The sequence below is a fragment of the Eleutherodactylus coqui genome, chromosome 8 (genome assembly GCF_035609145.1).
Source record: "Eleutherodactylus coqui strain aEleCoq1 chromosome 8, aEleCoq1.hap1, whole genome shotgun sequence".
Classification (NCBI taxonomy): domain Eukaryota; kingdom Metazoa; phylum Chordata; class Amphibia; order Anura; family Eleutherodactylidae; genus Eleutherodactylus; species Eleutherodactylus coqui.
The window spans coordinates 5,742,526-5,768,165 of record NC_089844.1 but is presented as its reverse complement, the minus strand read 5'-3'; the positions used below and the strand labels follow the sequence as shown (position 1 = coordinate 5,768,165).

The 25,640-nt window shown below is 49.8% G+C and overlaps 1 protein-coding gene across 4 annotated transcripts in view; it reads left to right on the top strand.

Annotated features, from left to right (window-relative positions):
* The window catches only part of ZRANB3 (zinc finger RANBP2-type containing 3), a 304,617-nt gene that overhangs the window by 171,439 nt on the left and 107,538 nt on the right, over positions 1 to 25,640 (top strand). For all 4 annotated transcript variants that reach the window (XM_066575145.1, XM_066575143.1, XM_066575144.1 and 1 more), the window contains 3 exons: positions 2,675 to 2,854; positions 10,874 to 11,023; positions 23,608 to 24,055. In XM_066575145.1, the coding sequence (XP_066431242.1) occupies positions 2,675 to 2,854; positions 10,874 to 11,023; positions 23,608 to 24,055 (778 nt within the window). The remainder of the gene's footprint in view (positions 1 to 2,674; positions 2,855 to 10,873; positions 11,024 to 23,607; positions 24,056 to 25,640) is intronic.

The following is a 25,640-nucleotide window of genomic DNA, read 5'->3' as shown; positions in this document are numbered from 1 at the left end:
GTTGGCTGCAGCAGTAGCCTCCTCCCCTCTTTATTAGACAGTTGGCTGCAGCAGGAGCCTCCCCCCATACTGTAAGACAGTTGGCTGCAGCAGGAGCCTCCCCCCATACTGTAAGACAGTTGGCTGCAGCAGGAGCCTCCTCCCCTCTTTATTAGACAGTTGGCTGCAGCAGGAGCCTCCTCCCCTCTTTATTAGACAGTTGGCTGCAGCAGGAGCCTCCTCCCCTCTTTATTAGACAGTTGGCCGCAGCAGGAGCCTCCCTCCCTTCCCTTACTGTAAGACAGTTGGCTTTAGCAGGATTCCCCCCCCCCCCCATACTGTAAGACAGTTGGCTGCAGCAGGAGCCTCCCCCCATACTGTAAGACAGTTGGCTGCAGCAGGAGCCTCCTCCCCTCTTTATTAGACAGTTGGCTGCAGCAGGAGCCTCCTCCCCTCTTTATTAGACAGTTGGCTGCAGCAGGAGCCTCCTCCCCTCTTTATTAGACAGTTGGCTGCAGCAGGAGCCTCCTCCCCTCTTTATTAGACAGTTGGCTGCAGCAGGAGCCTCCTCCCCTCTTTATTAGACAGTTGGCCGCAGCAGGAGCCTCCCTCCCTTCCCTTACTGTAAGACAGTTGGCTTTAGCAGGATCCCCCCCCCCCCTATACTGTAAGACAGTTGGCTGCAGCAGGAGCCTCCCCCCATACTGTAAGACAGTTGGCTGCAGCAGTAGCCTCCTCGCCTCTTTATTAGACAGTTGGCTGCAGCAGGAGCCTCCTCCCCTCTTTATTAGACAGTTGGCTGCAGCAGGAGCCTCCTCCCCTCTTTATTAGACAGTTGGCTGCAGCAGGAGGCTCCTCCCCTCTTCATTAGACAGTTGGCTGCAGCAGGAGCCTCCTCCCCTCTTTATTAGACAGTTGGCCGCAGCAGGAGCCTCCCTCCCTTCCCTTACTGTAAGACAGTTGGCTTTAGCAGGATCCCCCCCCCCCCTATACTGTAAGACAGTTGGCTGCAGCAGGAGCCTCCCCCCATACTGTAAGACAGTTGGCTGCAGCAGGAGCCTCCTCCCCTCTTTATTAGACAGTTGGCTGCAGCAGGAGCCTCCCTCCCTTCCCTTACTGTAAGACAGTTGGCTGTAGCAGGGTCCCCTCCCCATACTGTAAGACAGTTGGCTGTAGCAGGACACCCCCCCCCCCATCCCATACTTTAAGACAGTTGGCTGCAGCAGGAGCCTCCACCCCTCTTTATTAGACAGTTGGCTGCAGCAGGAGCCTCCTCCCCTCTTTATTAGACAGTTGGCCGCAGCAGGAGCCTCCCTCCCTTCCCTTACTGTAAGACAGTTGGCTTTAGCAGGATCCCCCCCCCCCCCCCCCTATACTGTAAGACAGTTGGCTGCAGCAGGAGCCTTCCCCCCATACTGTAAGACAGTTGGCTGCAGCAGTAGCCTCCTCGCCTCTTTATTAGACAGTTGGCTGCAGCAGGAGCCTCCTCCCCTCTTTATTAGACAGTTGGCTGCAGCAGGAGCCTCCTCCCCTCTTTATTAGACAGTTGGCTGCAGCAGGAGCCTCCTCCCCTCTTTATTAGACAGTTGGCTGCAGCAGGAGCCTCCCTCCCTTCCCTTACTGTAAGACAGTTGGCTTTAGCAGGATCCCCCCCCCCCCCCCTATACTGTAAGACAGTTGGCTGCAGCAGGAGCCTCCCCCCATACTGTAAGACAGTTGGCTGCAGCAGTAGCCTCCTCGCCTCTTTATTAGACAGTTGGCTGCAGCAGGAGCCTCCTCCCCTCTTTATTAGACAGTTGGCTGCAGCAGGAGCCTCCTCCCCTCTTTATTAGACAGTTGGCTGCAGCAGGAGGCTCCTCCCCTCTTCATTAGACAGTTGGCTGCAGCAGGAGCCTCCTCCCCTCTTTATTAGACAGTTGGCCGCAGCAGGAGCCTCCCTCCCTTCCCTTACTGTAAGACAGTTGGCTTTAGCAGGATCCCCCCCCCTATACTGTAAGACAGTTGGCTGCAGCAGGAGCCTCCCCCCATACTGTAAGACAGTTGGCTGTAGCAGGACACCCCCCCCCCCATCCCATACTTTAAGACAGTTGGCTGCAGCAGGAGCCTCCACCCCTCTTTATTAGACAGTTGGCTGCAGCAGGAGCCTCCTCCCCTCTTTATTAGACAGTTGGCTGCAGCAGGAGCCTCCCTCCCTTCCCTTACTGTAAGACAGTTGGTTGTAGCAGGACCCCCCCCCCCCCCCCCATACTGTAAGACAGTTGGCTGCAGCAGGATCCCCCCTCCCCATACTGTAAGACAGTTGGCTGCAGCAGGAGCCTCCCCCCATACTGTAAGACAGTTGGCTGCAGCAGGAGCCTCCTCCCCTCTTTATTAGACAGTTGGCTGCAGCAGGAGCACCCCCGCTCCCTCTATAAGACAGCTGGCTGCAGCTGGGGCCTCCCTCATACTGTAGGACAGTTGGCTGCATGTTTCAGGAACATGTAGACAATCCTGCTGACTGACAAATACTTCTAGGTTTTGTGCTGCTTTAAGAGATTTTTCATGCTCAAACGATCCCTTTAATTGGCCAAATAGACAGGTGTTGATGGTGAGCTGCTCTCTCAGCCCCTCGGCTTCCTTTCTCCCCGTTGCTGCAGATGAAGACTAGATTGTAGTGTTGACTTCTGTGACCCTTTGGCTTCTCTCGCCGCTCTAGGGGCTAACCTTCACGGCCGCCGCGCACGTTGTGTTTGCTGAGCTTTACTGGGATCCTGGTCACATCAAGCAAGCTGAGGACAGAGCCCACCGCATCGGACAGAGCAGCTCCGTGCACATCCATTACCTGATCGCCAAGGGCACCCTCGACACCCTGATGTGGGGCATGCTGAACCGCAAGGTATGGGGGCGCCGCGCCTTTCATCTACTCCCCTCACATTGACTAAACTGGCACGTCTGCAAGCCCCTCCGTCTAAAGAAGCGTGAGTCACACACAAGATGTCATCTTTCCACAGTTTCACGCCCACTCCGGCTCATCGCCGTGCCAATTAATGTGGTAGCGCTGTCATTCAACAAAGAGAAGACAGTGGGGGGTGGGGGCATCGGAAAAAGGAAGCACAAGGCAGCCACATTGTCTCGCACACCTTGGAATACAATGTAGCAGGTGCTGCTTGTTTTCTACTTTGTATTACTGATCTTGTCAGCTGGAATTCCCACATGAGGTGCGCGGACGCCGGCGGCACGGATACCGCACTCACCGGGCTTTTACTGAAGGCTTGACATTCTTTCGGATCTTCCCTTTAAATGGCAAGTTATTGCAAGGCACTGATGTCACGGTGACTAAGAGAGCTGCGGATCGCTCTGACTTCATACTTTACACCAAAGGCTTCCTGACGCCCCACATGGGTCCGGTAGCCGGATCAGCGTTGGCTCAGCCTTCCATCCTTCCAAAGTTGGTGCAATGAGCACCCAGCTTGCCGTAGTTTAGGGATGACTGGGGAAGGCAATGGTGAACCACCCGGCAAAAACAGTCTGTCACAATGTGACGTCCCCTTGGAGTCGGTCATGACTCGGTGCTTGCACAAGGGGACTTTACTTTACCTTGCTAGATAGGATTAACTTAAAGGGACAGAAGCCTATATATTACAGCTGCCAGGGTTATGGCATCCTACATTATGCCCCTCCTCTCTGTAAAAACTCTTCAGACGTCAAAGAGGTGGGGCTTACTCTTTGTATTTACAGTTGTCTGTCACGGCACGATAACAGCAGTTGCTCACCTGCTTCAGAGTGTGCGGTCGCTTGTTGCCTACCTGGTATGTGCTCCTCCGTTGCTTGTTCCCAGGCTGCTGCCCATTGGACTGCCCCATTTCTTAAAGGACCAGCATGCACTTCACCTATCTTTGCCTAGCCAGTTACCTTCAGTCCTCTTCTATATTAGTCATCCTTTCCCCATGGAAGTTGTCTAATAAGTTAGTCCCATGCTGCTGAGATAGATTCTGAGCTCTGCTGCCCCAGACATTCCTGGCCTCGGCTCTGTTTCTGGACTCTGTCATCGCTTGCTTCCTGCCCCGTCCTGCTAGCCTGGGTCTCGTTGGCACATTTTTACCACCAGCCTGTTTCGAGTCTGTGGGGTACTGTGGACAGCTCTAGGCACCAGTGCAAAACGGGCATGTTCAGAAGCAGCAACTAAATAAAGAAATGGGATTGGCTATCAAACCTATTTAACTTAGAAAAAAATGACAGAGGGGCAACATAATAACTATGTATAATATATCAGGGGTCAATACAGAGATCTCTCCCACCATCTATAATACCAAGGACTGTTACAAGGGGGCGCTCTAATAACTATGTATAGATATATCAGGGGTCAATACAGAGATCTCTCCAATCATCTATTATACCCAGGACTGTAACAAGGGGGCGCTCTAATAACTATGTATAATATATCAGAGGTCAATACAGAGATCTCTCCCATCATCTATTATACCCAGAACTGTAACAAGGGGGTGCTCTAATAACTATGTATAATATTTCAGGGGTCAGTACAGAGATCTCTCCAATCATCTATTATACCCAGGACTGTAACAAGGGGGCGCTCTAATAACTATGTATAATATATCAGGGGTCAATACAGAGATCTCTCCCATCATCTATTATACCCAGGACTGTAACAAGGGGGCGCTCTAATAACTATGTAAGGATATATCAGGGGTCAGTACAGAGATCTCTCCCATCATCTGTTAGACCCAAGACTGTAACAAGGGGGCGCTCTAATAACTATGTATATATATATCAGGGGTCAGTACAGAGATCTCTCACATCATCTATTATACTCAGGGCTGTAACAAGGGGGCGCTCTAATAACTATATATAGATACATCAGGGGTCTGTACAGAGATCTCTCCCATCATCTATTATACCCAGGACTGTAACAAGGGGGCGCTCTAATAACTATGTATAATATATCAGGGGTCAATACAGAGATCTCTCCCATCATCTATTATACCCAGGACTGTAACAAGGGGCGCTCTAATAACTATATATAGATATATCAGAGGTCAGTACAGAGATCTCTCCCATCATCTATGATACCCAGAACTGTAACAAGGGGGCACTCTAATAACTATGTATTATATATCAGGGGTCGGTACAGAGATCTCTCCCATCATCTATTATACCCAGGGCTGTAACAAGGGGGCGCTCTAATAGCTATGTATAGATATATCAGGGATCAGTACAGAGATCTCTCCCATCATCTATTATACCCAGGACTGTAACAAGGTGGCGCTCTAATAACTATGTCCGAAATATATCAGGGGCAAGTACAGAGATCTCTCCCATCATCTATTATACCCTGGACTGTAACAAGGGGGCACTCTAATAACTATGTGTAGATATATCAGAGGTCAGTACAGAGATCTCTCCCATCATCTATTATACCCAGGACTGTAACAAGGTGGCGCTCTAATAACTATGTGTAGATATATCAGAGGTCAGTACAGAGATCTCTCCCATCATCTATTATACCCAGGACTGTAACAAGGTGGCGCTCTAATAACTGTATAATATATCAGGGGTCAGTATAGAGATCTCATCATCTATTATACCCAGGACTGCAACAAGGGGGCGCTCTAATAACTATGTACAAATATTTCAGGGGTCTGTACAGAGATGTCCCCCATCATCTATTATACCCAGGACTCTAACAAGGGGGCGCTCTAATAACTATGTATAGATATATCAGGGGTCAGTACAGAGATCTCTTCCATCATCTGTTATACCCAGGACTGTAACAAGGGGGCGCTCTAATAACTATGTATTGATAAATCAGGGGTCAGTACAGAGATCTCTCCCATCATCTATTATACCCAGGACTTTAACAAGGGGGCGCTCTAATAACTATGTATAATATATCAGTGATCAGTACAGAGACCTCTCCCATCATCGATTATACCCAGGACTGTAACAAGGGGGCACTCTAATAACTATGTGTAGATATATCAGAGGTCAGTACTGAGATCTCTCCCATCATCTATTATACCCAGGACTGTAACAAGGGGGTGCTCTAATAACTGTATAATATATCAGGGGTCAGTATAGAGATCTCTCTCATCATCTATTATACAAGGACTGTAACAAGGGGGCGCTCTAATAACTATGTATAATACATCAGGGGTCAGTACAGAGATCTCTCTCATTATCTATTATACCCAGGACTGTAACAAGGGGGCGCTCTAATAACTATGTATAGATATATCAGGGGTCAGTATAGAGATCTCTCCCATCATCGATTATACCCAGGACAGTAACAAGGGGGCACTCTAATAACTATGTATATATATATATTCGGGGTCAGTACAGAGATCTCTTCCATCATCTATTATACCCAGGACTGTAACAAGGGGGCGCTCTAATAACTATGTATAGATATATCAGCGGACAGTGCAGAGATCTCTCCCATCATCTATTATACCCTGGACTGTAACAAGGGGGCGCTCTAATAACTATGTATTGATATATCAGGGGTCAGTACAGAGATCTCTCCCATCATCTATTATACCAGGACTGTAACAAGGGGGCGCTCTAATAACTATGTATTGATATATCAGGGGTCAGTACAGAGATCTCTCCCATCATCTATTATACCAGGACTGTAACAAGGGGGCGCTCTAATAACTATGTATAATATATCGGGGGTCAGCACAGAGATCTCTTCCCTCATCTATTGTAGCCACTAGTGAGCCCTGCAATAGTCACCAATGTTTTGCCCAACTAGTGACGGTGACCGTTTCAACCCTTCAACTACCTTCACTAGTAACCTCTCTAGTACTGACCCCTGTGGTACTCCACTAGTAACTGTTACCCAATCCGAGTATGTACCATTTATAACCCCCCCTCTGCTTTCTATCACTGACCAATTACTTACCAGTTACACACATTCTCGCCCAGACTGAGCATTCTCATCCTATATACCAACCTTTTATGTTGCACTGTATCAAACGCTTTGGGAGAGTCCAGTGACTCCCCCGTCCGGTCTAGAACTCACTTCCTCGTAGGAGCAGATCAGGTTGGTTTGACAGGAGCAATCTCTCATAAACCTGTGCTGATATGGAGTTATACAGCTATTTTCTTTGAGGTCCTCCAGGACGGCATCTCTTAGAAACCCTTCAAACATTTTACTCACAATAGAAGTCAGACTTACCGGCCTGTAGTTTCCAGGGTCCCTTGATGGCCCATTTTGAATACCTGCACAGCGCTTGCTAAGCGCCAATCCAGTGGAAGAGACCCGCCACAATAGTAGATATGGTGTAAAAAAATGAAGTGGACCTTCTCCAGCGGAGGTCAAGTGCAGTAGTGATGACTGTCTTTTTTTTTACTAATGAGGTATCCTAATATACTAAACTTTAACACTCCCGTTTCTGTACTCCTAAGGAGACATTTCAGAGGGTTGTCTGTCGGAGAAACCCTGTTTCTCCCTTTTCGTCACAGACTGCGTCCTAATCTGTCCAGGAACTTCTGTTTGCTGATTGGTTACTGTCATACTGATCGCTGATTGGTAGAGGGGATCCAAGCCTGTGTGATGGGGAAGAGCGGCCGCAGCGCGAGGGGAAGGGCGGCCGCAGCGCGGGGGGAAGGGCGGCCGCAGCGAGGGGGGGAAGGGCGGCCGCAGCGAGGGGGGGGAGGGCGGCCGCAGCGAGGGGGGGGGGGAGGGCGGTCGCAGCGCGGGGGAAGGTCTCCCCCCGTCCTCCATGACAAGCACAGCCTCCCTCCTTGACAAGCACAGCCTCCCTCCATGACAAGCACAGCCTCCCCCCCGACCTCCATGACGAGCACAGCCTCCCTCCGGCCTCCATGACGAGCACAGCCTCCCCCCGGCCTCCATGACGAGCACAGCCTCCCCCCGGCCTCCATGACAAGCACAGCCTCCCCCCGGCCTCCATGACAAGTACAGCCTCACCTAGGAAAGTTGGGTTCCTACCTGTCAGTATGCTTCTCTTTTTGGACTAAGCCTACAAATAAACCAGGGAAGGTAGGATACCATTCATATGGTCCAGTAGGAGGAAGAGAAGGTAAATGGGCGGCAGTTGTGCACGACCAGGTGAAGGCAGCCATGCTTTAACGTGCACCTATATATTTCTATTGGGTAGTGCTGAGCTATTTCATCTTTTTTTGTACAAATATTGTGAAGTTTTGGCTGCCTTCACCTGGTCGTGCAGACCTGCCGCCCGTTTACCTTCTGTCCCTCCTACTGGACCATGAGTGGTATCCTACCTCCCTGGTTTATTTGTAGGCTTAGTCCCAAGGGAGGAGCATTCTGAGAGGTAGGTTCCCAACTTTCCCAGGTTGAGATTCACCTGGTATCAGCGTTAGGACCCATCTGAGCGCGGTCACCTGGATGTTGGTAGATAGGACAATGGAATTTGATCATATGCTATACCAAGAGCCTTGCATTATTAGTACTGATGATAGGTGTGTAGACCTCTGATGGTACATGTACTTATTGTTGTTCCCATTTTTGGTTTCTGCTTCTAAGGAACCCGTCGACTTCAGATACTTGCGATTTGTAGCTGCCTCGACACTCGTCACTGGAGAGTCCTGGAATATGAGAACCGGCAGGATGGGGTGGGGGGGGGGGGGGGCTGGTGGAGGTGCGATCGGCGTGATTTGTCCATTGTAATCTTTCCGTAATCTCCACACTTCTTCCTAGATTCTTTACTGTAAGAACAGTGAGACTATGGAATGTCTCCTGAGGATGCGGTGATGGTGATATGAGTATAAGAATCAATGCAGGATCACTAAATCATCCCAGACAGATGTCTGTCCGGCCTCTGAAGACTTCCATTGAAGGAGAACTCCCCACCTCCCGTGGTAACCTGTTCCACTCATTGATCCCCTCACTGTCTAATATCTAATCTGTGTCACCTCCCTTTCAGTTTCATCCCATTGCTTCTAGTCTTTCCTTGTGCAGATGAGAATAGGGCTGATCCCTCTGCACTGTGACAGCCCTTCAGATATTTGTAGACAGCTATTAAGTCTCCTCTCAGCCTTCTCTTCTGCTAAACATTCCCAGATCCTTTACCCGTTCCTCATAGGACATGATTTGCAGACCGCTCACCATCTTGGTAACTCTTCTCTGAACTTGCTCCAGTTTGTCTATGTCTTTTATAAAGTGGGATGCCCAGAACTGGACCCAGTATTTCAGATGAGGTCTGACTAAGGAAGAGTAGGGGGAGGGGATAATGACCTCACGTGATCTAGACTCTATGCTTCTCTTAATACATCCCAGAATTGTGTTTGCCTTTTTGGCTGCTGCATCACATTGTTGACTCATGTTCAGTCTATGATCTATTAGTATACCCAAGTCTTTTTCACATGTGCTGCTGCTTAGCCCAATTCCTCCCATTCTGTATGTGCTTTCTTCATTTTTCTTGCCCAGATGTAGGACTTTGCATTTCTCCTTGTTAAATACCATTCTGTTAGTCGCCGACCACTGTACAAGCTTTTCTGGATCTTTTTGAATCCTCTCTCTCTTCCCTAGTGTTAGCTATCCCTCCTAGCTTTGTGTCGTCGGCAAATTTGATCAGTTTCCCACAATTCCCTCCTCCAGATCATTGATAACAATGTTGACCAACACTGGGCCCAGGACAGAGCCTTGTGGTCCCCACTTGATACATTCTTTCACTTGATAAGAGGTTCTGTCCGTCTTTCTTGAGTGTTACGGTATTACATGTCATATCACTGGTTAGTCAGGAGGCTCGGCGATCTAGGGATTATAATGATTACCAGACCGGAGTCGGGGGGGGGGGGGGGGAGTTTTTCTCTTAATTTAGGAAAATTGTCATCCACCTTATTGGGGTTTTCCTTCCTCTGGGTCAACATTGGGGGGTAACAGGCGGGGCTGGATGGACGTGGGGCTTTTCACAGCATTATTCACCTCGTTGCTGTATAATGCCCGACCCCAGCAATAACATCAATCCCTTATTCTAGCTGTGCTTCATTTTGGTAAGTCTGTAGCGGTCTGCTGCTCAGTCATTAAACAGGTTGTATGTGAAAAGCAATGCTGCTTTTCTATGACAATAGCGCCACACCTGTCCACAGGATTTGACTGGTATTGACGATCAGTTCTATCAAAGTGAATGAGCTGCTATTCCACAGACGACCTGCAGACAGTTTTGGCGCTGTTTTTGGAAGAAAGCCGTCTTCTTTTTTTTTTCATTCTTGCATGACTCTTTTAAGCAGAGACGGACAATGGAGTCAGTAGTCTGAGCGGCGCTCCAGCTGCAGCGGGGCCTGCGTACCGTAGTCTGGGGGCGCTACATATCGCATCCCTTCTACAGGCAATGTCAGCAATCAGTGGAGGGGCTCCACTCGTTCCTCACCTGAGATGCTGCTGGGGTTTCGGGGGTCCTGCGGGTGGGATGTGTAAGAGGAAAGGAGGCATTTTTGTGTTACCCGTTGCCTTTTCTTTATTTTTGGACCTCCTTATTATTAGTTTATCTGCAATGGGATCTTCCGCCGCACGGCTTTGATAATCGACACAATCGCATGGGCGCGCATGACGCTGCGTGTATCTCCATCATAGGCGCTGCTTGGAGTGTCTTCCTGGGTTTAAGTAGATATTGGTAGTCCAGCGATGACTCCAGATGCCGCTGCTGGTCGCTCCAGGTCCGCACATACATTCAGATCCAAGGCGCTTGGTCCCAGCTCTCTATATGGCGCTAACCTAGTCCTCAGCGTGGTACGCCGACTCTGAGCTCACGGTTTATATCACGCCTGCTTATGATGGTTTTATAGGAAGCCCGCTGTCCGGTGTGCCTCTTGCCGACGCCACCCAGCGGTGATAAAGGGGTCCCGGCCGATGCCCCCGGGGGTAGATCTGCATGCGGCTGGCTAATTGAGATGTCACTTGTGTCTCCAGGCGAAGGTCACCGGCAGCACGCTAAACGGCAAGAAGGAGAAGATCCAGGCTGAAGAAGACGACAAGGAGAAATGGGACTTCTTGAGCTTTGCCAAGTCATGGACTCCTAACGAAGAGCTGGATGAGACCAGAGGCCAACTCTTCACTCATGTAAGATACACACATTGTCTTGTATTCCAAGAAGACACGTTTTTTACTGCCATCTTGCCTTTTGAAGCAAACTCTTTTCTTGTCTTGGTTGGCTCACCTCATGAGCCGGCTGAAGGCATCCTGTCCACGGGCGTGCTACCCACAGCGGTAATCCACACGCAGGTAGCGCAATGAAGGCTTTCCATAGGATTACTATAGAAGCACAGCCCAATGTATACAATGTGTAAATCACCCTATACCTCCCCTCTATGTGTATATACTGAGGAGAACCTACCTCACCTCTATATGTATATACTGAGGAGAATCTACCTCACGTCTATGTGTATATACTGAGGAGAATCTACCTCACCTCTATGTGTATATACTGAGGAGAATCTACCTCCCCTCTATGTGTATATACTGAGGAGAATCTACCTCACCTCTATGTGTATATACTGAGGAGAATCTACCTCACCTCTATGTGTATATACTGAGGAGAATCTACCTCACCTCTATGTGTATATACTGAGGAGAATCTACCTCCCCTCTCTGTGTATATACTGAGGAGAATCCACCTCACCTCTATGTGTATATACTGAGGAACATCTACCTCCCCTCTATGTGTATATACTGAGGAGAATCTACCTCCCCTCTCTGTGTATATACTGAGAAGAATCTACCTCACCTCTCTGTGTATATACTGAGGAGAATCCACCTCACCTCTATGTGTATATACTGAGGAGAATCTACCTCACCTCTGTGTATATACTGAGGAGAATCTACCTCCCCTCTGTGTATATACTGAGGAGAATCTACCTCACCTCTATGTGTATATACTGAGGAGAATCTACCTCGCCTCTATGTGTGTATATACTGAGGAGAATCTACCTCGCCTCGATGTGTATATACTGAGGAGAATCTACCTCACCTCTATGTGTATATACTGAGGAGAATCTACCCCACCTATATGTGTATATACTGAGGAGAATCTACCTCACCTCTATGTGTATACACTAAGGAGAATCCACCTAACCTCCATGTGTATATACTGAGGAGAATCTACCTCACCTCTGTGTGTATATACTGAGGAGAATCTACTTCACCTCTATGTGTATATACTGAGGAGAATCTACCACCCCTCTATGTGTATATACTGAGGAGAATCTACCACCCCTCTATGTGTATATACTGAGGAGAATCTACCTCACCTCTATGTGTATATACTGAGGAGAATCTACCTCACCTCTATGTGTATATACTGAGGAGAATCTACCTCACCTCTATGTGTATATACTGAGAAGAATCTACCTCCCCTCTATGTGTATATACTGAGGAGAATCTACCTCACCTCTATGTGTATATACTGAGGAGAATCTACCTCACCTCTATGTGTATATACTGAGGAGAATCTACCTCACCTCTATGTGTATATACTGAGGAGAATCTACCTCACCTCTATGTGTATATACTGAGGAGAATCTACCACCCCTCTATGTGTATATACTGAGGAGAATCTACCTCACCTCTATGTGTATATACTGAGGAGAATCTACCTCACCTCTATGTGTATATACTGAGGAGAATCTACCTCACCTCTATGTGTATATACTGAGAAGAATCTACCTCCCCTCTATGTGTATATACTGAGGAGAATCTACCTCACCTCTATGTGTATATACTGAGGAGAATCTACCTCACCTCTATGTGTATATACTGAGGAGAATCTACCTAACCTCCATGTGTATATACTGAGGAGAATCTACCTCACCTCTATGTGTATATACTGAGGAGAATCTACCTCACCTCTATGTGTATATACTGAGAAGAATCTACCTCCCCTCTATGTGTATATACTGAGGAGAATCTACCTCACCTCTATGTGTATATACTGAGGAGAATCTACCTCACCTCTATGTGTATATACTGAGGAGAATCTACCTCACCTCTATGTGTATATACTGAGGAGAATCTACCTCACCTCTATGTGTATATACTGAGGAGAATCTACCTCACCTCTATGTGTATATACTGAGGAGAATCTACCTCGCCTCTATGTGTATATACTGAGGAGAATCTACTTCACCTCTATGTGTATTTACTGAGGAGAATCTACCTCACCTCTATGTGTATATACTGAGGAGAATCTACCTCACCTCTATGTGTATATACTGAGGAGAATCTACCTCACCTCTATGTGTATATACTGAGGAGAATCTACCTCGCCTCTATGTGTATATACTGAGGAGAATCTACCTCGCCTCTATGTGTATATACTGAGGAGAATCTACCTCACCTCTATGTGTATATACTGAGGAGAATCTACCTCCCCTCTGTGTGTATATACTGAGGAGAATCTACCTCACCTCTATGTGTATATACTGAGGAGAATCTACCTCACCTCTATGTGCATATACTGAGGAGAATCTACCTCACCTCTATGTGTATATACTGAGGAGAATCTACCTCGCCTCTATGTGTATATACTGAGGAGAATCTACCTCGCCTCTATGTGTATATACTGAGGAGAATCTACCTCACCTCTATGTGTATATACTGAGGAGAATCTACCTCCCCTCTGTGTGTATATACTGAGGAGAATCTACCTCACCTCTATGTGTATATACTGAGGAGAATCTACCTCACCTCTATGTGTATATACTGGGGAGAATCTACTCTGTCCGTGGTCTTCGCTGCAGCTTCTTCCTGGTCCCCGGCGCTAGTTCTTCTTTATCTCCACTGGCTGGAGATTGAAAATCTTTGCCTCCTGGAAGCACTGACTGCGATTGGCCGATGCTTAGCCAATCAGAGCCAGTGCTCAATAAATGGCTGTGGTTGGTTTATCGAGTGCTTGCTCCGATTGGCTAAGCGTCAACCAATTACAGCCATCACTTCCAGGAGGCTGGAATTTTCAACTTCCTGCCAGAGGACATGAAGCAGAATAGTGTTGGGGACCCGAGGAGACGATGCATGCTGGCTGACAGCGCCTGAGAGGGCATGTAGGGTTTTTTTGTTTGTTTGTTTGTTTGTTTTTCCCTGCAGCTACGGCTTACATTAGGGCTTTGGCAGTCAGATTTCTTAGGCTGGGTTCACACAGGGCGGATTTGCCGTTTTTACTTCGCCCGTGGGAACCCAGCCTAACTGTCAATGTTGCACCGCACATGTGATGCAACAGAGAGGAAGGCTTCATAGGCAAACCTCTGCTACAAAGCCTCATGAGTCGTGGGCATATCTCCGGACCCGCAAGGTTTTTGTGTCGGGATGTCGCATGTTATAAAAAATCGCATGTGTGAAGGAACCCGTAGGAAAGCATGGGCTTCTCATACATGGGATTTGCAGCATTGTAGCAACACGACAAAATTGCGTGACTTTGTCGCCTGTGTGAAGGAGGCCTTAAGGCTTAGAAGGGGCTGCAACCTCCAGTCTGGGTGTAAATTGGAATAAAAGGGGCATTACCTTTTAAGGGTATAAAGTGAGTAGAGGGGACGGGGCGGCACATTCTGCAGAGGGACATGGGTACATGCAGCCTGAGGAGAATCTAACGCTCCTCTGTGTATGCAAATTTTATGCCTTGGTTCCTCTGAAGTAACCATGACTTCATAACATCTTCCCTTCGAGCACCAGGTAAACACCGGTACCAGAGCATCCGGCGATTTCAGCTAGAACCGTATAGCAGATAGTTAAAAAAGCAAAACGTGCTGCAATAAGACCACAGCTCTTACTGATGAGACGACTTACAGCTGCTTTCCCCAATACTTAAAATTTCTGCACAGTGTTCCTGGTTTCTGGTGATCAGAACATGTGACTTCTGTAGCCAAACACTAGGCACATCAGGTACCTTCTATAGCCAGTGATTGGTTTGCTGCAGTCACATGTCCTGGTCCGCAGCAACCAGGAAGTTGTGAAGTCATTTTAAGTAGGGGGCCTTCCCCCTTCGATGCAGTTAGCACTCCCCTGTTCACATGCTCATCCTGCGCCTCCTGATTCATGAGCTGCCTTGGTAGTGTTTAGGAAGGATGCAGATCTTTATGCCCTTCAGGGTCTCTAGAGCGCAGGTCTGACAACTCCTGTGGTCACTGGCAGCCACTAGAGGTTGTCACCGACTATGTGTGTTACTGCTGCTGTGAACCTCCACTACCGACACACCTTGGAGTTCCAGATGAACTTGTGCAGCTTTAGTGCGGAAGCTTAATGGACCCAATGACAGTCCTGGCATCACCTGGCGCTGTCTTGCGGTGGCGCAGGACAGATTTGTTGGAGGGTTCGGATGCCCTTTTTTCCCAGCGGAGACGGACATCGCTGTGAACTCAGCCTTCAGGCCGCTAGTCACCGGGCTGCGCCTGCACTCCCTAGTTCAGCTGGTGCTAGCTGTGGCCACGGGTAGAGGACATGTCTCTTGCCCATGCGTTGGGTGTGGTCGTGTGGATTGCCCGTCCATCATGCAGCGTTCCGGGGATAAAGGGAAGCAGGAAACCATGGGGCGGCTCTAAGGTTCTGGTCATCCGCCGGAGCGCTGGGGTCTCGTTATGGTCCGACCATTGCCTATTTCTCTGGATCCGCTTAGCTGGCATTTGTACATGGCGGTCTCTTACCTTATGGAGGAACCTGGTTTGGCTTATATCCTTAGTCATGTTACAAGGCCAATTTGCAGTTTACTCTACTTTCCAATAGGGGGCACCACAGAGGTATTTTCCATAACTTTTTCCCAGAGAGCTTTGCATGGCATCTAGATTTCTCTGTGGCAACTTGGTGGTCTCCACAATGAGAAACTGTATGATCATCTCACACTCTCCACCCTGCCGTACCGCGCGCATCTCCGGCCCGCCGTCCCACGTGCATCTCCGTCCCGCCGTCCCACCCCTTTACCTTCTGTACCCCCCCATTACCTTTAGTATGTAAGCTCGTTGGAGCCCCGCACCCCTACGGTCTCATCAGCTGATTACTACAGATTTTGTATCTGTTCCCCGTCTTGTAAGCGCTTCGGAATATGTTGGCGCCATATAAATAACGATGGTTACTACTATTATTTTCGTGTGGCGTCTCTACCTGCCGCTGGGGAGCACGAGGATTGCGGGACGCCCTGCTGCGTCTTTCCCGCTGTCTGCAGTGGTGGAGTCATCCAGTCTTCAGCCCGCAAGCATCTAAGCAGTTGAATTTTAGGCTTTAGTGAAGGATCATCACTTCAATGCTGGTCTTTGCTTCTTCACAATGCTTACATTTGTCCGCCGGCCTTCCCAAGAGGTTTACAGGATTTTTCGAATGCAACGCTGATGGAATCGTCCCAGAAGTTAAGAGTGACGTCTGCAGACAGTCCGCGTTCCACATATAACAGGGTTGGAAGGGCAGTAGGTTTATAAACAAGCGTCTTGGTATCCCTACTACTGTCCTGGTCCTCAAACACCCTCTGCTTCATTCAGAAACCATCTGCGCTTGCAGAGCCCGGACAGTGTAGTATTTCGGCATCGATGTTGGGTATTGTGGAGGGGTGGCTGCCAAGATAGCAGAAATGGTCAACACTTCCCAACGCTACACCATGAAGCTGTATTTCCGGCATTGCAGAAGGATTAGTTGGTGCTGCTAATGGAGGAGCGCTTTGGTTTTCTCAATGTTCAGTGAGAGGCCAAACTTTTCGTGTGCTTCTGCAAAGATGTTTAGGCTGGGTTCCCACGGGGCGGATTCCCAACGGAAATCTCGCGGTTTGGCCGCAGCGAAAAATCGCAAAATTTTCGCCAAGAGAACCGCTGCTTCAAAACCCGCGGCGATTTTGAAGCTGCCCTGCCACTCACTCTTCCGCTGCGGACGGCGCTCACATAGAGGAGAGCGTGATCGCAGCGGGGAAAATAAAATGAACATGCTGTGGCCGGCAAATGCCGGCTTAGCCTCAGCGGATTTTCCGTCCCGTGTGGACGAGATTTCTGAGAAATCTCGTCCACATGGCTGGCTAATCCCGGGATTAGCAGCTGCATGCGCTTTTGCCACAGTGAAATTCTGCACGGAATTTCCGCGGCAAAACCACCCCGTGTGAACCCAGCCTGAAAGTGGCTTGTAGGTCTCCTAAATGAGCACAGACTGCGTCATCATCGGCATATTGGAGCTCTGTAGCAGACGTTGTGGTGACCTTGGTTTTGGCTGTAAGTCTTTTAAGGTTAAATATTTTGCCCTCTGTCCAATAGATGATTTCCACGCCGATGGGAAGCTTCCTATCAGCAAGGTGGAAAATAAAGTTGGGGCAATAACACAAACTTGTTTGACTCATACCTCAACCTTAAATGAGTCAATTTAGGAGCCATTGCTGTCCCAAACCATTGCCATCATGGAGGAGCCGCATGATGATCATGAATTTATTAAGGCAACCGATTTTTTGGAGGATGGCCCAAAGCATTGCGGTTCACTGTGTCAAAAGCCTTTTGCGAGGTCAATGAAAGCCATGTACAGTGGTTGGTTTTGTTCCTTGCATTTCCCTTCGAGCTGTTGTGCCGTGAAGATCATATCCTCTGGAAGGCCCAAAGCCATTCTGGGATTCCGGGAGGATGTCTTCTGAAATGAGTAGAAGACGGTTTTCAAGAATTCTTGCAAGGATTTTCCCAGCGGCGGTTAGAAGGTGGATACCTCGATAGTTTCCACAGTCTGTTCTTTCCCCCTTTTTGAAAAGGGTGATGATAGTGGCGTCCCTAAAGTCTGCCGGGATTTTCTTGGTCTCCCACACTTTTTCATCAGCTGGTGGAGTTGTGTCAGCTCTGGTCCACCCTCTTTAAAGATTTCATCAGGGATCCCATCAGGTCCGCTGGCGTTATGTTTTAATTGTCTGATGGCTTTTCTGAGTTCCTCCAAGCTAGGCAATGCTGCAAGCTCTTCCCTGACTTGCCTCTTCAGCCACATTAGAGCTGCAGTTGAGGGGATTATTTTAGTGCTCTTTCCAACGTAGTGCAATTGATTTTTTGCCCTTTAGAAGCTTGGTTCCATCTGATGAATGTAGAGGGTGTATGCCATGATTTGTTGGGCCATAGATGACCTTTGTGGATTTAAAGGTGGACATCATGTTGGATTTCTTGAGCTTTCTTGTCCACCAGATGTTCTTGGGTTCTTTGGACCTCAGATTTCGCACTAGTGTACATCTTTTTTCTTAGCAGCATGGTTAGTGGCTCTTTGCCATATTTGAAAGGCTTTCCTTTTCTTATCGATTAGTTGTTGGATCTCGTTATCTCGAATTCATGTAAGTTAGCGAAGTGTTCCCTCACCATCTCTCTGCTTATAGATAGCCTGCATTCTTTTATTCCTCCAATAGCACAGGGAAGATCAGCTGATGTTACATCTACTTTCTGGGAGAAAACAGATACAAAATAGGAATTTAAAGTTCAGCCTTCTCACCATCATTCTTAACCAATTCCCCATTTTCATCCTGTAAGCATCCAATAGCATCTTGGACTTTTCTTTTGCTTTCTTCTCAGCGACTGAATCCTTGATACATTCAGTTATCGGGAATCAGCGGTACATTCACTTGAAACAAGCAGCCCCCCTCCCCCCTACAAAAGCTGTGCTGCAGTATCCTTGTAAGTGTATACAGGGCACACAATTCAGATGACAATAGAGCCACAATCTAACAGTTTGCAGCGTCTCCCCATTAGTCCAGCCTCACGTGGCCCTGTGGAGTCACCACATTGCTCTGCATTTTACCACTTTCAGTCATTGTGGTGACGGATGCTCCCAGCAACACAGGGGGAATCTAGGATTCTGATTGAACATTTTGTTTTCCCCTCCTCTAAAATGTTTTAGACCCCATTAGAAATCTGTGGCTATTGTAATGCCAAGCCGAGCATCAGTGCATCAGGAGACGACTAGCCTATTTCCTGCACCTCCCTCCATCCTCTCATTAGTAGCTCAGCTGACGTGCCCCGGGCTACGCCGGGTGTGAAAGGCTCAATAGAAGACCCAATTAAACCAGCCGGCTATTTCTGTACAGCTGAGCAGCAATATTTAAGGAGCGCGTCCCCCGCCTGGGGGGCTGCTAGGCAGTGAGCTATGCGGGCAGCAGTTCTCCAGTGGGGGCGCGTTTTAAGCTACGACATGTTTAGAAACCTCTGCCGTCCCCTCAACCGGCCGCAGAGGCACTGCTGAGGGTGATTTGCTGTCCATGGTCCTGCAGCCAAGACCCCGAGCACAAGATACAAGCGCTGAGCCAGCAGATGCCGCCGGTGCGCCCCGTAGAGCTCCCAAATAGCTGGCTCACTGGTAATAATGGAAAAGCAAGCGACATATTTTATCCCGGGTGCTGGTAACGGGCTGAAACAACAAGCGCTGCAGCTGCTGGCGCCAAGTGCTCCGGCAGTGCCGCTGCAGACGGATGCAAAATGCTCAGACGTGGCTGCATGTAAATCTTCTTAAGGGTTCAGCTCTTCTGCTGCGGGAATAGAAGGATAGAAAACTGCTTATGTAGCAGCGAATTAACACCTGAAACAATGTATCTGTGCACCATAGTACAACTCTTCAATGGCGGGTGACCGATGTGATTGGCAGACCCCCACTGATCACACAAGGATATGAAGGTGGAGCCATAAGCCATGATTGGCATACCCCCACTGATCACACAAGGATATGAAGGGGGAACCATGAGCTGTGATTGGCAGACCCCCCACTGATCACACAAGGATATGAAGGTGGAGCCATGAGCCATGATTGGCAGAACCCCACTGATCACACAAGGATATGAAGGGGGAGCCATCAGTCGTGATTGGCAGACCCCCACTGATCACACATGGATATGAAGGGGAAGCCGTAAGCTGCGATTGGCAGACCCCCACTGATCACACAAGGGTATGAAGGGGGAGCCATCAATCGTGATTGGCAGACCCCCACTGATCACCCAACGATATGAAGGTGGAGCCATGAGCCATGATTGGCATACCCCCACTGATCACACAAGGATATGAAGGGGGAGTAATGAGCCGTGATTGGCAGACCCCCACTGATCACACAAGGATATGAAGGGGGAGCCATCAGTCGTGATTGGCAGACCCCCACTGATCACACATGGATATGAAGGGGAAGCCGTAAGCTGTGATTGGCAGACCCCCACTGATCACACAAGGGTATGAAGGGGGGGCCATGAGCCATGATTGGCAGACCCCCACTGATCACACAAGAATATGAAGGGGGAGTCATAAGCTGTGATTGGCAGACCCCCACTGATCACACAAGGATATGAAGGGGGAACCATGAGCCGTGATTGGCAGACCCCCACTGATCACACAAGAATATGAAGGGGGAGTCATGAGCCGTGACTGGCAGATCCCCACTGATCACACAACAATATGAAGGGGGAGCCATCTCTTAGAGCAGTAGAGACCCCGGAGCAGTCTGAGGTCCGTCGGACCCTCGATGCTGAGTGTCACACATCTCTTAGAGCAGTAGAGACCCCCGGAGTAGTCTGAGGTCCGTCGGACCCTCAGTGCTGGACGTCACGCATCTCTTAGATCAGTAGAGACCCCGGAACAGTCTAAGGTCCGTCGGACCCTCAGTGCTGGACGTCACGCATCTCTTAGATCAGTAGAGACCCCGGAACAGTCTCAGACCTGTCGGACTCTCAATGCTGGACGTCACACATCTCTTAGAGCAGTAGAGACCCCGGAACAGTCTAAGGTCCGTCGGAGGCTCAGTGCTGAGCGTCACACATCTCTTAGAGCAGTAGAGACCCCCGGAGTAGTCTAAGGTCCGTCGGACCCTCAGTGCTGAGCGTCACACATCTCTTAGAGCAGTAGAGGCCCCTGGAGTAGTCTGAGGTCCGTCGGACCCTCGATGTTGAGCGTCGCACATCTCTTAGAGCAGTAGAGACCTCCGGAGTAGTCTGAGGTCCGTCGGACCCTTGATGCTGAGCATCACGCATCTGTTAGAGCAGTAGAGACCCCCGGAGTAGTCTGAGGTCCGTCGGACCCTCAGTGCTGAGCGTCACACATCTCTTAGAGCAGTAGAGACCCCGGAGTAGTCTGAGGTCCGTCGGACCCTCAGTGCTGAGCGTCACACATCTCTTAGAGCAGTAAAGACCCCGGAGTAGTCTGGGGTCCGTCGGACCCTCAGTGCTGAGTGTCACGCATCTCTTAGAACAGTAGAGACCCCGGAGTAGTCTGAGGTCCGTCGGACCCTCAGTGCTGAGCGTCACACATCTCTTAGAGCAGTAGAGACCCCTGGAGTAGTCTGAGGTCCGTCGGACCCTCAGTGCTGAGCATCACGCATCTGTTAGAGCAGTAGAGACCCCCGGAGTAGTCTGAGGTCCGTCGGACCCTCAGTGCTGAGCGTCACGCATCTCTTAGAGCAGTAGAGACCCCCGGAGTAGTCTGAGGTCCGTCGGACCCTCAGTGCTGAGCGTCACACATCTCTTAGAGCAGTAGAGACCCCCGGAGTAGTCTGAGGTCCGTCGGACCCTCAGTGCTGAGCGTCACGCATCTCTTAGCAGTAGAGACCCCCGGAGTAGTCTGAGGTCCGTCGGACCCTCAGTGCTGAGCATCACGCATCTCTTAGAGCAGTAGAGACCCCCGGAGTAGTCTGAGGTCCGTCGGACCCTCAGTGCTGAGCGTCACGCATCTCTTAGCAGTAGAGACCCCCGGAGTAGTCTGAGGTCCGTCGGACCCTCAGTGCTGAGCGTCACGCATCTCTTAGAGCAGTAGAGACCCCCGGAGTAGTCTGAGGTCCGTCGGACCCTCAGTGCTGAGCGTCACGCATCTCTTAGCAGTAGAGACCCCCGGAGTAGTCTGAGGTCCGTCGGACCCTCAGTGCTGAGCATCACGCATCTCTTAGAGCAGTAGAGACCCCCGGAGTAGTCTGAGGTCCGTCGGACCCTCAGTGCTGAGCGTCACGCATCTCTTAGCAGTAGAGACCCCCGGAGTAGTCTGAGGTCCGTCGGACCCTCAGTGCTGAGCGTCACGCATCTCTTAGAGCAGTAGAGACCCCCGGCCCCCTCCTACGCCGCCTGTCAGTCGCGGTATTTTCAGTTTATTGTGTAGATGATAATTCTGACGCTATTTTCACCATCCAGAGAAATAACTGTGTTGAAGGTCATAAACCGTTTTTACCGCTGTGGCGGCACTCGGCTGGGTGCACCTATGAGCGCTGCCTGCAGGGAGATTCATGAACCTACCTCTGTTGCCCGTAGCAACCAATCACAGTGCAGCTTTTGCTTTGGTTGCTACGGGCAAGAGGCAGCTCATGAATCCTTCCAGCAGGAAGTGTGTGCGGGGGGTGGGTGGGGGGGTGTTAAAGGGATTGTCCAGGACTTTTTGTAGTATTTCTGTTGATGGTCTGCCGAGTGCCCTGCCGATCAACTGATTCCCAAACCATCACGTATGGCACAGGAGGCAGATGGCGAGGACCGTGGCATAGTGGCCCGTGTTGGTCGTGCATTGAAGGCTGTGGGAGCTGCGCCTGCAGTACCAACCTGGAGCACTGCTCTATGGGCAGCGCAATCTGCTTCCTGTGCGGTCCTTGGTGAAATCAGTTGACACACGGCCATCATCTATTGATCTTCTGTCCTGAGGACTGGTCATCTGTACCGCAGGTCCTGTCCAACCCTTCCAGGTGTTCAGACAGACTCTTCCGGCTCAGCAGCTGTTTGAAGAGTCTGGGGGGCCTGTCCCTCAGGCGTCCGATGTCCCATTTATCCGACACACAGCCAATGTCAATGAAATTGAGCTTTGATGGCCGCTGCACAATGTATGGAGCTATGTGTGATGGTCAATGAAGAGGAGGCGGAGCCGGCTGGGGGGTTACGCTGCTATATCAGGTGGGGGGTCCTGCGGCTATGCTGTTGGTGGGGGTGTGTGTTATGCTGCTATGCCGTGGGGGTGGGGGGTCCCGTTGCTATATCCGGTGGGGGGTCCTGCGGCTATGCCGTTGGGGGGGTGGTGGTGTTATACTGCTATGCCGTGGGGGTGGGGGGTCCCGTTGCTATCAGGTGGGGGGTCCTGCGGCTATGCCGTTGGTGGGGGGTGTTATGCTGCTATGCCGTGGGGGTGGGGGGTCCCGTTGCTATATCCGGTGGGGGGTCCTGCAGCTATGCCGTTGGTTGGGGGGGGGTGTTATGCTGCTATGCCGTGGGGGTTCCCGTTGCTATATCAGGTGGGGGGTCCTGCGGCTGTGCCGTTGGTGGGGGGGGGGTGTTATGCTGCTATGCCGTGGGGGTGGGGGGTCCCGTTGCTATATTGGGTGGGGAGGTCCTGTGGCTATGCTGTTGGTGGGGGGCGGGGGTTATGCTGCTATGCCGTGGGGGAAGGAGGGGGGATCTTGTTGCTATATCGGGTGGGGGGTCCTGCTTCTATGTCGGATGCTTAGTCCTGCTGCCGCTTGTCATGTGCTGTGAACCGGCGATCGTCTCAGGCAGCTGCCGCCTTGCTGATAGTGACGGCTCTACTGTAGTGACAGCGGATCCCTGTTATTTGAAGAGGTCATGCAAGTTGCGCTGGAGTGGCCCTTTAAAATGAATAACGCAGTACCGCACCCAATCTGTGGACCGCTGTGGCGCTGTTTCTAGAAGGAAGCAATCATGTTTTTTCTAATCCTTGGCAGGTCAGACACATTGGAAGGATGTTTAGTCACTTTCCATGTCACTTCTCTCTTCCTAGTTTGAGAAAGACAAGCAGCACGACATCCGCTCCTTCTTCTCAGCCGACCCCGAGAACAAACGCAAGAAGATAGCTGGAGAAGAAGGGGAGACGAGTGATAACGCCGCTGAAGCCAACGTCTTGGCGGACCGCAGGGACATAGTGGATGTTGACGCCCTCTACCCTGATGAAGACTCGGAGCAGCAGCCCAAGCGTTTCCGACCATCAGGCAGCCAGACCCCCAAATCTATCCCTAAAAGTGCCAGCAGTGCAAAGAGGAAGTCTTGGGGCGTCAAACCTTCTTCCTTGTTTTCTTCATCTACGACACGCGTTCTTTCTGAAAGCGCTTTACTTACTCCCCCAAGGCCTGTGCTGACGGAGAAGCAGTGGAGCTGTGCCGCCTGTACGTACACCAACAGTCCCTTGCTGCCATATTGTGAGATATGTGATAGCCCCCGCTCCAGAAAAGGTGAGTGCGTGTTGACAAGTTATAGAAGGTCTCCATATATCTTCATAGCCGTTCTGACTACACAACCCCCCTGCAGACTTAGACTTAAGTGATTTAGGCATCTTGGCTCATCCAAGCGCCCCAAACTGCAAAGACCCTTTTACATGCAACTATTATCGCTCAAAATCCATTCAAACGGATGTAAATGAGTGGTAAGCATTGCGTGTAAACACAGACATCGTGCACTTTTTTGATTCGCTTAGGCCTCCTGTTCACGTGCAAATGTTCACTGTAGTCCCCGCGGCAATAATCCGGCCGCAGGGAACGCAGTAAACGCTTTCCATAGACTACTATGGAAAGCACAGCCCCGCTGTCCACAAGTGGAGGATCATTCGCGGGATTTAAATCGCAGCATGCTGCGAATTGCCACAGCTGTCCCCTGCTCCCCGGCGGTGGCTTCTGCGGCAGCAATCTGCTGCAGGATATCACTACGCCTGTGGACAGGAGCCCTGACAATCCATCGTTCAGTCGCTGAAAGACTGAGCAGATATGTTCCATTTGAATGTATTTCACTCATCCTTACATGGACTGCAGGATGTTCTCCCCATGACATGTTTACTCTAGCCAGGAGAACAATGCAATCTGCCAGCAGCCATGGGGAGAACAATGAAACATGTGCCAGCTGTTTACACACCTGGGAGTGTGTCGAAACACACACTGTGCTATGCAAATAACTCCTGCAGGCTCTTTTACATGCAAATGAAGATGGTAAAGTGTTAATGGCAATTAACACACATGCAAATAGATCGCTAAATCTTTCAATTTGTTTGAAAGATTATCTTTGTGTGTAAACGGCCTTAATCTAATTGAGCTGACATACATGGTAGGGAATCCTCCATGGAGCTGCAGGCAGCTCTGCCCCTTTCCACTAAACCCCATCAAACTACTAATGGCCACTTGTCTGTTAGGATGTGAGTGGTGCTTATGTTCGACCCCTGGCAATGTCATCACACCGCCCCTGGTGACGTCATTGCAGGTCTTACAGTATATATAAAACCCAGAGCCTGACCGACAGAAGAACAACATAGTTAGGGCTCTTGGAAGGGGAGGACAAAAATAATACAATGAGAATACAGCTAAACCATTATCTTAGACACAACTCAGGGTTCCTGACAGGAGACACCGACCTACCTCCACCCCAGAGATCCGGTGAGCTGAATGACCTCTGGTGAAGTCATTGCTGTGGGAGGAGGTAATCTGTGTTTGCCATGTGCTGTGTGTGTAAAGTGTGGGACTCAAGATGGATGAAAGAGCCTCGTGTGGTGCAGAGTGTAAGCTCTCACCTACGACCTGAAGGTTGCAAGTTCGATCCCCGTGTGAGTCAGGTAGCCGGCTCAAGGTTGACTCAGCCTTCCATCCTTCCGAGGTCGGTAAAATGAGTACCCAGCTTGGTGGGGGGTAATAACTAATAATTACCTGAAAGCGATGCGGAATAAGTCGATTTATTTATTTATGTAGTAGAGCTGTGTGTGTGATGTGTGGGGATCATAATGAATGTACCATGTAGCAGAGGTGTGTGTGTGTGTGTGTATATATATGTGAATGT